The sequence below is a fragment of the Galleria mellonella genome, unplaced genomic scaffold (assembly GCF_026898425.1).
Source record: "Galleria mellonella isolate WM207_F2 unplaced genomic scaffold, CSIRO_AGI_GalMel_v1 utg223, whole genome shotgun sequence".
NCBI classification, from domain to species: domain Eukaryota; kingdom Metazoa; phylum Arthropoda; class Insecta; order Lepidoptera; family Pyralidae; genus Galleria; species Galleria mellonella.
In genome coordinates this window covers 3424358-3441789 of record NW_026442042.1, presented here as the reverse complement: position 1 = coordinate 3441789, position 17432 = coordinate 3424358, and the positions used below count along the sequence as shown (strand labels likewise).

Genomic DNA, 17432 nt, shown 5'->3' with positions numbered 1-17432 from the left:
ATACTTATAAAATTGCCTCGTGAAATGTATTTAGAATTTAACGTAATAACCAACACAAAAGGCTTAGGTATGTAGTGAATCGTGAATGTCATTTTGATTGACGTTGATTGGGGTAATGCTCTGATATGTATAGGGCAATGATACAAGAAGTTCTCCAAATAACAGTCAAACAATATGAAACAAATCATTTATTTGTATCTAAATTTAGTAGATATAGGCAATTAATTACATAAATGTATTTTTTTAATGATTATTTGCAGATATTGAAAATTTATTATAAATAAAGAAATTTATAAAAAAATATTCTATACAAAATATTGTCGTCAATAAAGAGCGTCATAGACGACACAGTAAACTCTGTTATGTCCATGGTACGGTTCATGAGATATAGGTGACGGTTATCGAGTTAGCCGTCAGCTTGTTTGCTATTCTAAATTGCATAAAAAATTGTAAATATAAATACTAATTACTTGTAAATGGTAAGGAAATAAATACAAACAAAAAAACGGAAATATTATTTATATTTGTTATGCGTACATAAGTAAATTAATTACATCATTTAAATACAAAATAATATTTAGTTTTTTTCACAATATTCTAGTCGGTTTATAATAAAATTCTACATCTAATATCTATGTACATATGTATACATATGGAAAATTAATAAAGTCATTGGCGCTTTGCGTCACAGTGCGAGGCGAGGCGCTCTATATCAATACATATAATAAAATCGTAACTGATCGGTGTCTATACATGGAAGGTATATAAGAAAAACTTTATGAATGCAATAGAACCCAAAACAATGATTTTTATCTGTTTGTCTGTATGTTTGTACGTTTGTGCACGCTAATCTCAGAAACGGGTAACCGATCTGAACGCAGTTTTTATTAAAGCGTTGCAGTTTCCTCCACTTAATATTCAATGTTTGTTTTATTTCAATCGGTTCATAAATAAAAAAGTTATAAAAAATAATATCTTAAATCTAAAAAATAAATATACCTATCATATTCAATATATAAGATGAAATAAAAAACATTAACATTCTTTATGGACGTGCTCTACGAATATAATTGAAAAATTTTCGCAAAGAAATTAGGATTTCTTAGCGAAATATAGAGTTTCCTATAATAACCTGAAAACTCGAATTGCCGTTTTAGTAAAAGCTCTCCTTTCAAAATCATTCCTTACGAGAAATATTAATTTTTACTGGTTGGTAAAGTACTTTCAATAGTTTTTTTTTATTATTATGTTCAATACGATACTCTATATTTAGACACTAACATTCTGTTTATGAATATATATACTAATAAAGACAAACAGATATATGAACTCAATAATTATTTAAGTAACAACATAAAAGCAATGAAATAATAAGTTAAATCTATTCTTAGAATAATTAAATTACGAAATTCTAGTTGTTAAATATAATTAATTACCTGTGCCAATTAAATTTCCTCATCATACGGTGGTAATGTTAAAATATAATAAACATTTATTCGTGAGCTTCAGTCACACACATAGAAAACCTTACAGAGAAAAAAAAAACAGAGACAAATTATACATTTGTGTGCCATAGCAAATCAATAATACCTCCCCTCAACTTTGCCCTACTGGACAAAACACTGGTTTTCTGTTATAACCTGTAGCCTGTGGTCAGCTATAGGATACGTTCACTAAACAATACAAGACTATAAATACATAACCATTTATATACACGAAAATGTAGTTCAAATTCAAATTCGAAATATCTTTATTCATGTAGTATCTTTAAACACAGTAGAGAAATAATAAACCTAATGATATTTTTGATTTTTTCTAATAAATAAAGTAATAAGAATAACTAATTAAACTTAATCTACGAAACCTGTTATTTGTATAGAACTTTTTAGATATTAAGGTACTCACCGTAAATCCTATACCGACTGTGGCCGAGAAATTTCCCGCCTGGAACTTTCCAGTCTCGAACTGAACTAATAATGACGTCTTCCCAACTCCACTGTCACCGAGAAGAATCGTCTGGAACAATTTTTTTTTTATTTAATCATCCTATAAGAAAATTTACTGCTATAATCTCAAATGAGGTAGTCGGAGAACTTTGTTTTTGCATGTTTTATAGTCACACTAGCTTTTACTTGTAACTTCGTCTGCGTGATCGGTATATATTTAATAATTGAGATAAAAAGTAGCCTATAACCCTCTTCGTCACATAATTATGTTACTTATTATCCCTATAAGAAAAAAAACCTGATGGGTGGCAAAACAATGTTTGCCGGGGGGAAAGGGATTGTTAGTAATGGATACTGAGAATCCCATTGCTAGCAATATACCCAACCAGGTCGACCTCCTCGCGGTTTCCCCTGGAAACTATCGTGGTTAATTCCTAATGAATTCATCATGATGGGCTAACTGGCCTGTTTTCATTCTCATCTATCACCCTTCACTGGTGCTCCGCCAGCGTATCCCGTTAGCACAGGCGGGGTTACCATACCATTTTCACCCATCAAAAAAAAACAATGTTTGCCGGATCAAATAGATTAATATCTAAATTGTTGCCTCTTTGCCTTATTGCTTCTAACGCAGATTTTCTTTTACATATTTCAAGTATTATTCATTCTTTATTCCTTAATTTTTAATATTTCCCATAACCAAATGTTTTAGTATTTATTTGTCTATGGTTTCAGTGGCCTATTTCGCACCGTGATATGGAATGTACAATGTTGTATTTATATAGTAGCATGCTACAATGCGCAGAGTAATATATTAATTAAAAGATAAAATTATGTTGATACTAGTGATAATGAAATAAAGAAATATGTTAAGTAAATAAACCTTTCCTGTTTTAAATTCTAAAGTTTAATTCTCTCTTTTACGCGAGCTTTGTTTTGGAGAATAAAGCAGAGAGTATATATTTTTTACTTGTTTCAAAGAGAATTTATTGTTACATTTTTAATTTCCCAACAAACACGCTTTTTATGGTTGTTTTACTTTTTTAAAGTAAAAGTAACTCTCGAGATCATAATTAGCAGAAAGAATGTTTTACGAGAGACTAATCACGGCTGTTTTTTTCAACACAGTTTTCGGTTTTAATTTTAATGTTTATTTTTTTCTTTTTTTCTGCAACTTAGAATGGCAAGTAAGTTCAAGGGCCACCTGATGGAAAATAGTAACCATCGCCTATAGATATAAACAGTATCAGGGACAGACCAGAGTATACTGTGTCGCCCATGATAGCCTTTATGCGTTGCCATTCCTGAGAGCTGAGGTGATAATTTATAAAAAGAAATGTATATTTTTATTATTATTAATTATTTTTGTACAAAATTCGATTGCTTGGGTACCTCTGTCTCATTCGTGTTTCAACCGTGAAGCAGTTGTGTTTGCATGGCTGTGTTTCGGTTTGAAGGGTGGGATATGGCGTGAATTTACTGGGTACAGAGGAATAATATCTGAGTCCTCAGGAATGGCAACACATGGGGGGTATCATGCGCGAAACAGTATACTCTGGTATGTCCCTGATACTGTTTATATCTATAGGCGATGGTTACTATTTTCCATCAGGTGGACCGTCAGCTTGTTTGCCATTCTAAGTTGTATAAAAAAAATATAAAACATACAATATATATAGGTACTTAATACACTCCTCGCAAAAATTAAGGGAACATAAAAATTTTTGAAATTTTTGGGTGATTTTCAACAGGCTGTATTTCAGTGAAAAATAATCGTACAGGAAATTTAAAAAAAGAGTTTTGAAGCTTGAAAACTCTATTTTCAGATTTTTTAGTGAAAAAATTTTTTGAGCTCTCTCTTCCATATATTCTTAAACAAACTGAAAATAAATTTTTTCTAAATTTTCTAGGTTTCGTTTTTCACTCTATGGGCATGGAAAAATTTTTTGGAGCTACTTCATTGTATAGGTCTCTTAGCGTGTTTATTCAGCTTCAAAAATCGCTTTGGATGGCTCAATTACGACCATTTGTCTCCGAGATATCGAACTTTGAATGCAAAAGCATCCTTTTCCATTCAACTGCTAATATCTCTGGAACTACTGGTCGCACAGCAAGCGGGCGCCGAGTTTCTTTATCTGCATAAAATTTCCAATTAAGCACAGTCAAGAGTTAGTGAAGAAAAAAATTTTTTCCACCTCTAACATTGAATTGAAAAAAGTGGAAAAAGTGACTTTTTCTCCTTTTTTGGTTACTTGGCTGTATCTTCGCTAATATGGGCGGGAAAGCTAAGGTTTGAGGAAAATTTTACAGTCTATTGTTCCTTAAAGAACCCCAAAAATCCCTGGAGCGATCGGTTCAACGGTTTTTCCCGGACCAATTGATTGAAATTTTGGAAAAAATAAGGGAACAAGGTTTTTGTCCCTTAAACTCACCCTAATCCATTCAAAAATCAATAATTTCATTTGTTTTTCACTTTTTACTCAATTTTTTGTTTTTTAAAAATTCATTATCAAAAAAAAAATCGAAAAAAAATCAAGAAAATTTTTTTAGAAAAATTTTTGCTTAATTCTCTGTGCGACCAGTAGTTCCAGAGATATTAGCAGTTGAATGTAAAAGGATGCTTTTGCATTCAAAGTTCGATATCTCGGAGACAAATGGTCGTAATTGAGCCATCCAAAGCGATTTTTGAAGCTGAATAAACACGCTAAGAGACCTATACAATGGAGTAGCTCGAAAAAATTTTTCCATGCCCATAGAGTGAAAAACGAAACCTAGAAAATTTAGAATAAAATTATTTTGAGCTTTGTTTAAGAATTGCATGGAAACCGGAGCTCAAAAAATTTTTTTACCAAAAAATCTGAAAACTAGAGTTTTCAAGCTTCAAAACCCTTTTTTTAAATTTCCTGTACGATTATTTTTCACTGAAATACAGCCTGTTGAAAATCACCCAAAAATTTCAAAAAATTTTATGTTCCCTTAATTTTTGCGAGGAGTGTATATCTTTGTCGATATAAAAATATGTTATTTTTAGAGTTGCCTACCAAAATAGTACAAAGAAAACTTTATGATACGACTGTTTTAGATGCTTATCAATTTTAGATATTTTTGGTTTACACACTGCAATAAAACATAATAAACATAACACATAACATAATAAATAAATTAATTAATAAAACATAACATAATAAATTAATTATTTTTTAATTTGAGAACCACAACTTTTAAATGCTCTTGGATCCGAATAGTTCAAGAGGGAACTCAAAATTGCGGTACAAAAGAGAATATAAATGATCCTACTAATCCAAATGGGGTATCAGAAGAAAGAAATTATTTGTGCATTTTTATTTTATGTGCTTAGTTTTTGACTAATGATAACGATTAAAAAAAATATCGTCCCCCACCCGCCATTTATCTCCGAAGCTTCGATACCAAAAATCTACAATAATTACAATGAGTTTTTGCAAGCTATAAATGCTGTGACATTGACTTAGTTTGAAATTTAAATTGTAATTTTAATTTTATTTGACATTTTTATCATTTTATTATTTATAGTAGCTTTATTGACTGTTTGTAATGCATGACCAAAGTGGCACTTCGTACTAATAGTGATTTATTGTATATGTAATTGAAAATTAAATATATAATGTACCTGTATAAAATAGCCAATGGATAAATTCAATAATTAATATTTGCATGCCATTTGATGTGGTGAAACATAATGGACATCTTATAAACTTCACAAATGCAACACCTTTTCTACAATGTTTCTAGCAAATAAATTTCATTTCATTTTATTTCATTTCATTTATTAAGATATAGAATATTATAGGAAAAATAAAATTATGTTTGTAAATAACTCAGTTATTAAGGAATTATTGATAAAAGAACTCCGGAAACAATTTCTTTAAAAAATATTTGATATTATTTTTATAACTTATGTTCATTTTTAATAGGATGCCTATATATTATAGATAAAATATTTGATTATGAAAAAATTTAAATATGTTTAGACGTTTAAAATTTCGCTCAATAGGTACAATTATTTTACACAGCCACATTATATAATAATACAACGCGCAGAATATAGTGATGATTCCATTTACGATGCTATCATCACCATTATCATTTCAGCCATTAACTGTCCTCCTTAACATAGGCCTCCACTATTGGAAGATTTTGCCACTAGGCGCCAAGCTTAGCGAGCGGGTTGGCAACTGCAGTTAAGCTTTTAGTGGTGTTTTAAAAGGGACGCTGCTGTCTATCCCTTAACCAGATAGTTCGCTTAGTCGCCATTTACGACGGAAAGGGACGGGGTGACCCATTCTAGGCCGGATTCAAACAGCATTTATAAAGCATGGAAACATTAATATTTTTTCTTGGAAAAGGGAACTTTCATCGGCGAGGAAAAGTTTCTAATTAGATAAATCGACATATAAATTGACTAACGCTCATCAAACTTTTCAATGACGGTACGAGAATCAGAGGAAAAGTTACAGAACATCAATTTGTGTACTACTAATTCCGATATTCGAGATTTTTTTTAACGAATATACTCATAAATGTATTTACTACTACAAATATTTGTATGAGGGTATCTATCTGTTATCATGGATTGCTATTATACACAAAGACGCCACGTTTTTATCAGTCAATATATGGATTGATAATTATTTTACAACAGCTTAAGTTTCCGTAATTAAATTTTGCAGGTATAAATTTTTTTAATGAAACTTGCTTTAAATAAAAGATGAGTCAACTGACGTGCTTTCATCCTCACCTAGTACCATCACTCACTGATATCACGATAGCGTATACCATTCCTTTGTTACTTATTAAAAAACATCATAGTTCCTGTTTTTATCGACAATAATTGGATTGATAATTGATTTACAATAGCCTAAGATCTCATAGTTGATTTTTGCAAGTTAAAAAACTTTTACTTTAGTTTTTTTAATGTAATATTGTAATAACATACCTTGTGTATAGGCACGTCGTCGTCTACATGCGTACGCGCTGGGGTCTCCGCGGGAGCTTGGTAATCTCTGTAGCCAGTTGGAGAGGGCGTACTTCGCTGCGCTGGCGCACGCAACGAATCATCCTCGAACACGTCATCGCTCATGCTGTCGTCCGTTGTCATCTGCTATTAAAAATGAAATATAAATATAAAAGACGGATATTTATATATTTTTTACCTACTTGCAATTAAAAATAAACTAGCAGCCTACTTGATTTGAAGTGACCGTTATTAATATAAAAGGTCGCTCATTGTTTTCTCATTGCGATTATTTCTTGTAATTGTTTGTATTGTATCAATAAGTTTACTATTGTAATCTTTCGAAGGAAACAAAATAGGAAAGGAAAAGGTACTTTATACACGTGCCTCATCGTGTGCGAATGAAAGTGTGAAAATGTACAAAGATTTCATAATTTTCATACAGCGTAATACAAATTTGTCGTGTATCGCCGCGGGGATTCGCTATAGTCTTTGCACACGCTGGGTGACACGTGTGTAAAAACTTTATGATGGCCCCTGTAAGAGCCAAACTTGACGGCCATGGGGGAAAGGGATATATATAGATAAATATAAATAATTGTAATCGACTAACCAGTAATATATTATATATACATACTTTTATCCTAATTGATGACGATTAAACAAAAGTAAGTCGATAAATATTAGTTAATAATATTTTTAATATTATACACCAACGAGAATGTGGCAACCCTATCAAAATAATTACAATATTGATTTTCCGCTTACGATACAAACTTTCACTCTATAGGGGTATTAACTCATATGTGACAAGTACCAATCTCCCATGAATCTAAATGAGCTTAAGCTCGTTATATTGATTTTAATAATGTCTTTTAAATTCATGAACAATCTATTTTTTACTGTAATATACGTAGATAGATAGGTACTCTTTATTGTTTCCTTCAATATGATAACAATAGTAAACATATTACAGATACAAACAATTACAATATGTACTTGTTTCTATTTGATTATATTACGAGTATATTTATGTATATGTGAAAATATTAATCAAAACATTTTATAATGTATTTTTGAGATTTTGTTAAAAAAAACAGCTAATTCTATATTGGCGAGTCTAATATGGGTTTAATATAAACTTTACCGTTTGCTAAAAGAATAATTAAAATCGATTTATATATTTAAAGTTTACCAAAGCGAACCCATTTATATTTAGCCTAACATGGTCTGATTCGAACATTTCTGGAATTAATTTATTCATTAACAATGTTTGCCGTTTCCAGAAAATTAATCGGGAGTTTTAATAGACATGAATATTCTCCATGTAGTAAGTAAAGATTACAATGTGTCACCATTGCTTTTTATCCTCTGTGTATCATAAAAGATTTTTTTAATGGATGATAACAGAATGGTAACCTCGCCTGCGCTAACGTTGGCGAGACGTGACTGAAGGATGATAGGTGAGATGAAAAGGCAGGTCAGTTAGTCCATCTTAATTATTACACCAGGAATTCAGCACGATGATTATGTGGAGGTCGATCTGATAAAGTATATTGCTAGCAATAGGACTGGTCATCTGTATTACTAACAATCCCTTCTCCTATAATAATGGATTGCTAAAAACAAAGTAAAATACATATAAAAAAAATCTTTATACTAAACCATCTGGCCAATGAGGGCTATTATTTTTATGGAAGAACCTGTGTCCATCAATTAGATCAACAGTATAATGCTGTTGTTTGTTATGAGAGAATTTGTTATGAGTAGTATGATAGATGCATTATTTAGCTTTTTTTATCTAAATTAATATTATAAAGAGGTAAGATTTGATTTTTTATTTGTAATAGATAAGTATTATGTACTATTCTCATCTTTGTCTATAATATAGTATATCGTATATATGCCAATCCTCATAAGCCATTAACTATCCACTATTGAACATAGGTGTCCCCCATAAGAGGGACTTTGCTAGTAGTTTTCACGTTTGACAGGCGGATTGACAGGCTTTGCCTCACTACGGTTGAGATGTTTTAAGAGAGAAGCTAATATTATATGCTAAGAGTATTAAATCCACTTTGTACACATATCTTGTACATACTAAAGAATGATCCCCTTGTTCATAAAAACTGTAATCTACTATAAACCTATTTTAGCTATTGAACTATTTTGTCACTTTCTTTCTAATTGGGAATGTAGCATAAAAGAAAGAGACAGAACATTTCAATAGCTATAAAATAGTTTTATGAGACGTTTGACGTTTTTATTTTTTATTTTTGTTTTATACAACTTAAAATGGCAAACAAGTTGACGGCACACCTGATGGAAAGTGGTAACCGTCACCTATAGACATGAGCAGTACCATGGACATAACAGAGTATACTGTTTCACCCATGATACCCCCCATGCGTTGCCATTCCTAAGGACTCAGGTGTTAGTCCTCTGTACCCAGTAAATTCACGCTTTTATATACAAGAGCGTCAATAAATAAACTCAAAAAAAACTTAACCGATTTTAAACTTTCCTTTATATATAGAAAGCATTATCAGCGAATGACATGGTTTGTATTTTATACTCTTTACCCGTGCGAAGTCGGGACGAGTTGCTAGTTATAAATAAATAGGTATAGTCGACTACAAACTAAATTAATATCCGGCAGTTTCCTTCCCTTCAATTCACATCAAAGTAAAATATAATAGGCCCGATGAGAATACTAAAAGGTTATGATTGAAGAAAATTTAACTCCAATACCTGGCTATATTCAGCAAGCTTGAAAAGTGAAGTGGCCATTATTAAAATTTCTTTTAAAAACGTTCCCCGAGACAAGACGGTAGCGAAATGAGAATAGCCGTGTTTACTTGAAAAAATGCTTTCGATCTTATTACTCTATTAATTTATTCAATGAAGATTTTTTTTTTAATTAATATAAAAAAATGCTAACCCATCTGCGTTGATTTACACAGGCGAGCAGGGCTCGACTTAGGGTAATCGATTGAGTATTTATTTAGAATGGCAAAAATGAGGGCATCCGACGGTTGAAAAGAACGGTAAACATTTTTTAGCATTGTGGGCAAAAATATACGGAGTACCATTAAAGAGTAATTGATAAGATTGAAGTCTAACAAGTTTTTTTTTTAATGGATGTTAATGGAATGGTAAGTCCGTCTGCGTTAACCGTATACGCTGGCGGGGCACCAGTGAGGGATGATAGGTGAGAATGAAAAGGCAGGTCAGTTAGCCCATTGTGATGAATACATATACCTGGAATTAAGCACAATCGTTTCCAGAGAGGGCCACGTGGAGGTCGACCTGACAGGGTATATTTCTAATAATGGGACTGCTAGTCCGCAATACTAAAAATCTCTTCCCCTACAGTCAAACTAGTTGGCCCATTATGACTAATATACTATTTATAACAGAAACGAACTAACGACTTAGTTGATGAAGAGTGGCAAAGAGATGTGAAGTGGAATATAGTGGTGAGAATGGAAGACCCTACCAGAGGGAGACTTTGTACAAAAGTCGATTGCTTGGGTACCTCTGTCCCATTCGTGTTTCTACCGTGAAGCAGTTGTTTTTGCATGGCTGTGTTTCAGTTTGAAGGGTGGGATATGGCGTGAATTTACAGGGTACAGAGGAATAACACCTGAGTCCTCAGGAATAGCAACGCATGGGGGGTATCATCTGCTGCTCGTGTCTATGGGCGACGGTTGCCACTTTCCATCGGGTGGGCCGTCAGCTTGTTTGCCATTCAAAGTCGTATAAAAAAAAGTTACTATTCCTCACCTTTGCTTTTGGTATATTCTGGCGGGGCACCAGTGAGAGATGATAGAATAGAATGAAAGCAAGTCAGTTTTTAATGGACGATAATGGAATGATAACCCCGCCTGCGCTAACGGTATACACTGGCGGAGCACCAATGAAGGATGATAGGTGGAGAATGAAAAAGCAAGTCACTTGGCCCATCATGATGAACACACCTGGAATTCAGCACGATGATTTCCAGGGAGGACCATGTGGAGGTCGACCTGGTTGAGCATATTGTTAACAATGGGACTGGTGGTCCGCATTACTAACAATCCCTTCCCCCAAGCAGGTCAGTTAGCTCATTTTGATGAATTCCGCAACCACGATAATTTCTATATAGAGACGGTTGAGCCCATTACTAATAATCCCTTTGTTTAGACTAGTCTAATGTTGATAATCCGATATCGGTTGTATCGCACGGCTTGAAGGTTGGTTCACCACGGGAAAAAGTGCTGTCGCATCGCACCTGAGTGCAACTATGTTCGGAGATAAAAAAAAAAAAAAGAAATATGGCGTTGGCGCGAAAAGTGATCATGGTAAGTTAGCACGTACGCTCTGTTTCGTGTATTTATTTTATAAAAAATTACATCTAAGTGATATTAATAGTTTGCTTTATGGAAAATGTTATGTATAATGAACATGTGAAGTATCCTACATCACACCACACTATTTCGATACAAGTTTTGTGCGTGCTCCTGAGTCCGTGAGGATCTTTAGCTGCGCCGTAGAAAAAGACAGCAGCCCAAGGAAGCAGGTGAACTAGCTCATCAAAGAGGTACGACTAATTTAAGTTATTGCGAACGACATACCAGTCTAGAAAAATCATTGTTAACCGCCCTCTCTGCCGATCCCTGGACTTTTAGTTTTTCGCCCATATACCTTTTCCCCAATATTTAATTATTTAATGTAGTTAAATGACTCCCCTGCCATCAACATAAATAAAAATCAAATCTGTTCGGCTAATTATTTATTGTTGTGTTTGAAATTGACAAGAAAAGTTTGCATAAAAGAAAATATTTGAAAACTGACGTATCATACAATCATATCTGTATCAATACATACATCTGTCACGCCTGTTCCCCATTAGGGTAGACAGAAAAAATGAACGCCAAATGCTTTAATTCAAACAAAAATTAATACACTCATGCGAAATCGGTGTTGGTAGCTGGTTACTTCATATATTATATTATATTAAATACAATGAAAATTCTCGTAAAATTTGTATGCAATGATTTAACTTGCCACGTTTGTGTCTACTAATTTACTTCTAAAAGTGTTTATTCTCACCCAAAATAACATGGGTTAATTACTTAAAGTTACAAAGAGGGACAAAGCCCTGTTTAGACTTACAAAACCTTTAATAAAATACCGTATACACATTTTGCTACCTATGCACTACAACATCAAAAGAATACCAGCTTTACAAGTACTGTGAAAATGAAAATTTAATTATAATCTTATTAACTTTTACCGGCGACTTCGTCCGCGTCACAGGGATATATTTATTGACTGAGATAAAAAGTAGCCAATATGCTTCTCCATCCTATATACATACATAACATAGTATGTGTATATCAAATCTCATAGAGATCCGTCAAGCCGTTAAAGTACTATAGAGTAACAAACATAGTTTTAAATCATCATATCAGCCGTTAACTGTCCAATGGTGAACGTAGGTCTCCCCTTTGATATAAACTCCCATTGGTTTGCAAATAGTTGCCATGCTTCACAAGAGGATTGACAACTGCAAACAGATTTTGTTGATGTTTTAAGAGGGTCGCTGCAACCCACCCTTTATTGCTTCCTATGATACCCACGAAAAAGGAAGGGACAACCTATTCTATACCAGTACCAGGAACGCCGACTCCATGGGTGCTCGGTGGCTCCAGCATCCACGAGAGGCAAACAGTGAGCGCTGAGCACACATGACGCTAGACATCATAACTAAAATAATCCTTATCGCATTGTCCGTTGTTTAGATCACGCTTGCTTGTCCAGTAAGCAGTGTACGTCTTTCAGTTGCAATAATGATATCCTAGTCATCAAAAGAGCATGAGTACCTATTATGCTTCCTAGAAGTCGACGCCCCTGGCCGGAACCACATGGCAATCTATAATAAATTACTTATAAATAAATCATACTTTTAACTCATAATTTTCTTTTAACTGTAACTTTTTCTCTTTTATAATACGAGTATATTTTTATTGTCTTTGTAATTTTCTTTATCAGGGCTTCAGAGGATTACAGTATATAACAACATTTACAATGTTCTATTGCTTCAATGTCAAATTAATACGATAATTCTGTTCAACATAGTTATCGTATTAAATCTAATACAATCTAGTTTCACCAACCAGTAATACCTTTGTAATTATTGACGTCATAATTTGAAGGACGTTGCATCAAAGGGATTTGTGGTAAGGGTAGAAGCGCGCCGCGCCTGCCGGCGACACTGCAATATGAGTAGGTGCCTATCTATCTACATATTGAATAATTATCCGCTACATTGTAAGCTTCCCTATCTATTAGAACTGAAGCTTTGTTCGATATTAAATTCCGCATGACAAAGTACAGATCACAAGTAGAGATGGTAGTTAATAATCATGTAAGTATAGGTAGTTTAAATCCTTTGAAGTTTAAACTTTCTTTAGAATTTGACAATTTTCACAAGATATATATATCAAGGTATATATTTCATAAGGTCTATAGAGAGAATTAATTTTGTGACACGTTTAACCTTTTATTGGGATGATGGTTACTGTGGAACAGACATCCTTTTAACATATAGGATTTCAAAAAAAAGGTGAAATCTCTCTTTTTAATTAATATCATCATTTCAGCCACTATTCGCCCACTGCTGGACATAGGCCTCCCTCATAGACTGCCATAAAGGATGGTCCTAAGCCACCTGCATCCACTGGCCCCTTGCAATAGATGTGTATATATATACGTACGTTGCACGTTTTCTACATTAGATTACCCGCTAATTATTTTCTCTCTCTTTGTATTGGGTTGGCTGGAAGAGATCTCTATTAGAGATGATACAAGTTTTTTTTTCAAGTGCAATAAAGAATATGGATATAAAATAACCCAGCAACCCAGCCTGCGTTATCGGTGTTCTCAAGTACGGCACCAGTGAATGATGATAAACGAGAATGAATGAAGTTAGGTTAGTTAGCTCGCTGTGGTGATTTCACAGGTATTAACCACAATTGCTTTTAATAATAATAATAATAATTCTTTAATAAAGGCAACCAGGGCCCACAAAATTTTAACAATATTAATTTGCACCAACAATATAAATTATTAAGTTACATTAGTTAATAAATTATTTAAGTGGGATCATAAGCTATTAGAAACAGGGGCCTTATTACAGTGAAAACCTCGCAGTCCCACAACCTACCTACAACTTTATCTTTTCGATATCACCGATCGAAAATTATTAAGGGTAAGAGATTGTAGAAACCATCGTGGTTCATTCATCACAATGGGCTATCTGACACGCTTTCATTTTCACCTATTATCCCTCATTGGTGCCCCATCAGTGTATACAGATAAAGCAGATGGGGATATCTTTTCATTTTTATCCATTAAATAAAGACTGTAATAGCTTAAAATAATATTGTAATATATTGTAATAATGCTATAAATAAAGTTTCATATAGTGAGTGCAATCTGGGAAACCAGATTCGATAATAACATAACATAACATAAGTAACTCTTTATTACACAAAAAATAGATATATACATAGAATATTCTAATTGTTATTAGAATATTATGATAATCCAGCGGTACCGGCATTATTAGATATCTTCCTGATTCAATACCATATCTTCTTGACCCCTGATTAAAAAGACGGGAATACCTATCAGATGAAAGGATCAAAGGACATCGAATTCTGTATCAAATTACTCGGTGTATAAGGGTTTTGAAACGGTTGGCATTTCCAAACTATTGATTAAAACTTACTCAATTGCGACAAAATAAAAGGGCGTCCTTTTGGAACAATTGGTTATTATTGTGACACTATCTGATGCTAGCTTCAAACGGTATGTAGACTTGTGAGGGTTGTTTTCATCACAATAACTGAGGCAGGTGTGGGCCCGGCCGTGGGTGCTAGGTACATCACTACCATTGTCAAACTTTAGCAGTCCTATAACCATTATATAGACGAGGAGCCAATGTCATTTCCCTAAATGGAAATCATAAAATGAGTATTGAATTAATTTCGTTGAATACCTGAATAAACAAAAACTATAATTCCGATTAATTATTTCATTCGTAAAACATCAAATCTCTTATAAACCTATATTAGCTATCGGACTATTCTGTCTCTTTCTTTCGTGTTAAATTCTTAACTTAAAAGAAAATGACAAAATAGTTAAAATAAGTTTTTAGTTTTTATGTACAAGTTCTTTTTTTATAAATTTGTGACAAAAATACATAATTACAGATAAGACACGAAGTCCTTTTTTTTTATAAAAACTTGTATGTTGTGTATTATTATAATAAAATGTATGATTGTATAGACATAAGTACAAGTTATTTTACAATATACATAATATTAGAAGAGCCAGGTTATTTTAAATGAGACTTTTACAGTTACTATCGCAGTCATATATCAAAAACATGTTAAAAGCAAAATTTAACAATAGCAATAAACAAAAACACAAATACCACTGGTCATATTGCACCATCCAGTCATAAACTAAGCAGGTCTTGTAGTAGTGCTAGATAATTGGTAGAAATACTTAAGTACTCGTTTTTATAAAACACTCAGATCAATATAAACAGATATATGTCCTTATAAATATTCATTAAGATTGATGTCAACTCTTGGATTATATGTATTATGTTCTGCGCCCGAATTGCGTATAATAATCACAATCGTTTAAGACCTAATCCTTACGATTAATAAGTATTTCATTACTAAATAAAACATCAAATCTATTTAGCTTAATAAAAAAATATCATATATTTAAAGGAGAAGGCTGATTGACTGACTAACTGAGCCACATATTAACGCACAGACGAAACCGCTGAATCTACAATCTTGAAATTTTGTAAAGTTCTTTATAGCGAAGGTATTAAAGGAATTTGGAAAACTCTATTCCTGAGGGGGTAAAACATGGCTATAAAGTTTGTAAGGAATATTATCAATTTAGATCAACTTAGACACGTGAAATTTTAGATTTAGGCTCTTGATTACTAAAATTAATATGTATAGTGACTTTTAAAGATTCACTCCTGAAAGGGTGAAATAAAGTTGTGGGCAGAAAATTATACTCGTACTAGTATTATAAAGAGGAAATATTTGATTGTTCGTTTGTAATACATAATCTCAAAAACTACCGGTTTTAAAAATTGTTTCACAAGTAGAAAATTACATTATCAATGAGTAACATAGTTGTATATTATTTTCGAAAATTCTATCTACTTGTGCGAAGCCGGACCGGATTGCTAGATCGACACAATGGCAAAAAGATCGAACTATTCTAAATGCAATATGAAAGAATGGAAATATCAAAAATGCAAAATCCGGTAAATGCGAAATTTTGTTAGAAAAGATGGATAAATGTTTGTTACTCTTTCACGCAATAACTACTGAACTGACTTGAATAAATTTGGTACACGAGTAGGTTATTTCTTACATTGCTCATTCGATAGCCTTTGGTGACGCACGCGTCACTACTGGCATCAATACTCCGACGGAGTCAGCGGATACGCAAACACGTCGGACACGAAGAAAAGTTTATTCTCGTTCGTCGCCTTAGTTTCGCGCGCTTTTTAACGGCCGTCCGTTCGCGTACACGGCACGCGCTGCCACCTCGTCGTCGCGAGTGCAGTGAGTGCATGTGAACAATTACAAGTGACAATTGTATGTTGTGAACTCTAGTGCATCGGACTAACAAGTGTTAGGGTGGTGTACTGCGCCATAAGCGCAGCGCACCAGCTCCGGAGCCGGTGCCAGAGACCAGCACTCTCCTCCCCGGCGACCCGCGCCGCCTTCGACACCCCGGCCAAGTATCGGCACTACAAGTCACTCCGGTGACTACATTCCATTGTTACATTAACAATAGGCACACATCCCCCCGCCGTACTCGGCGGGGCGGTTAACCAAAGCGGCCGGGTATTTTAATCCCTGTATAAAGAGACTTTTATACAGTTATACTTTTATAGTAGCGCATTGTCATATATCAAAAATAAGAGGAGTGTTTTCTGGGATGTTAAATGACATTCCACAATTCGTGGCCTTTTTAAAGGCCAAATGTCAAAAACCTCTTAAAGGCATTTTTCGATGAGCGCAGGGGCGCACATGTCATACGACGCCCCTGCCTCGCCGGCGGCCTCCCTTCAACGACGACTGTCCTCAAACCCACCTTCCCCCGGGGACCACCTAGTGAGTACCCCGGAGCCGATGTCCCCTCAGGAGGTGTCCCAACCGCCCCTCCTCTGAAACGGAAATAGTCGTCGCCGAAACAGGCGACTAGATAATTGGGGTAGACCAATCTTCCCCGCCTAAAACCCAACGTTAAACGCCGATAAAACCGACCGCGATCACGTTTTTATAAATCCACAAGACAGCCTGGAACAGGGTGTCATATCCTTTAATATAACCTCACTAGGAATCAGATAGTGGTTCCCACATCGGCGGATCATCGCCAGTTAACTTCCTTCCTCATGT

The 17432-nt window shown here is 33.9% G+C and overlaps 1 protein-coding gene across 6 annotated transcripts in view; it reads right to left on the bottom strand.

Annotated features, from left to right (window-relative positions):
* Positions 1 to 1446: 1446 nt before the first annotated feature.
* Positions 1447 to 17432, bottom strand: part of LOC128200628 (ras-related protein Rab-26-like) — a 28727-nt gene continuing 12741 nt past the window's right edge. For 3 of the 6 annotated variants that reach the window (XM_052894674.1, XM_052894678.1, XM_052894676.1), the window contains exons 2-3: positions 6922 to 7086; positions 1447 to 2016 (exon numbers count right to left, since the gene is read on the bottom strand). In XM_052894674.1, the coding sequence (XP_052750634.1) occupies positions 1816 to 2016; positions 6922 to 7086 (366 nt within the window). In that variant the 3' untranslated portion in view covers positions 1447 to 1815. The remainder of the gene's footprint in view (positions 2017 to 6921; positions 7087 to 17432) is intronic. The other 3 variants (XM_052894675.1, XM_052894679.1, XM_052894677.1) reach the window with 1 other exon arrangement.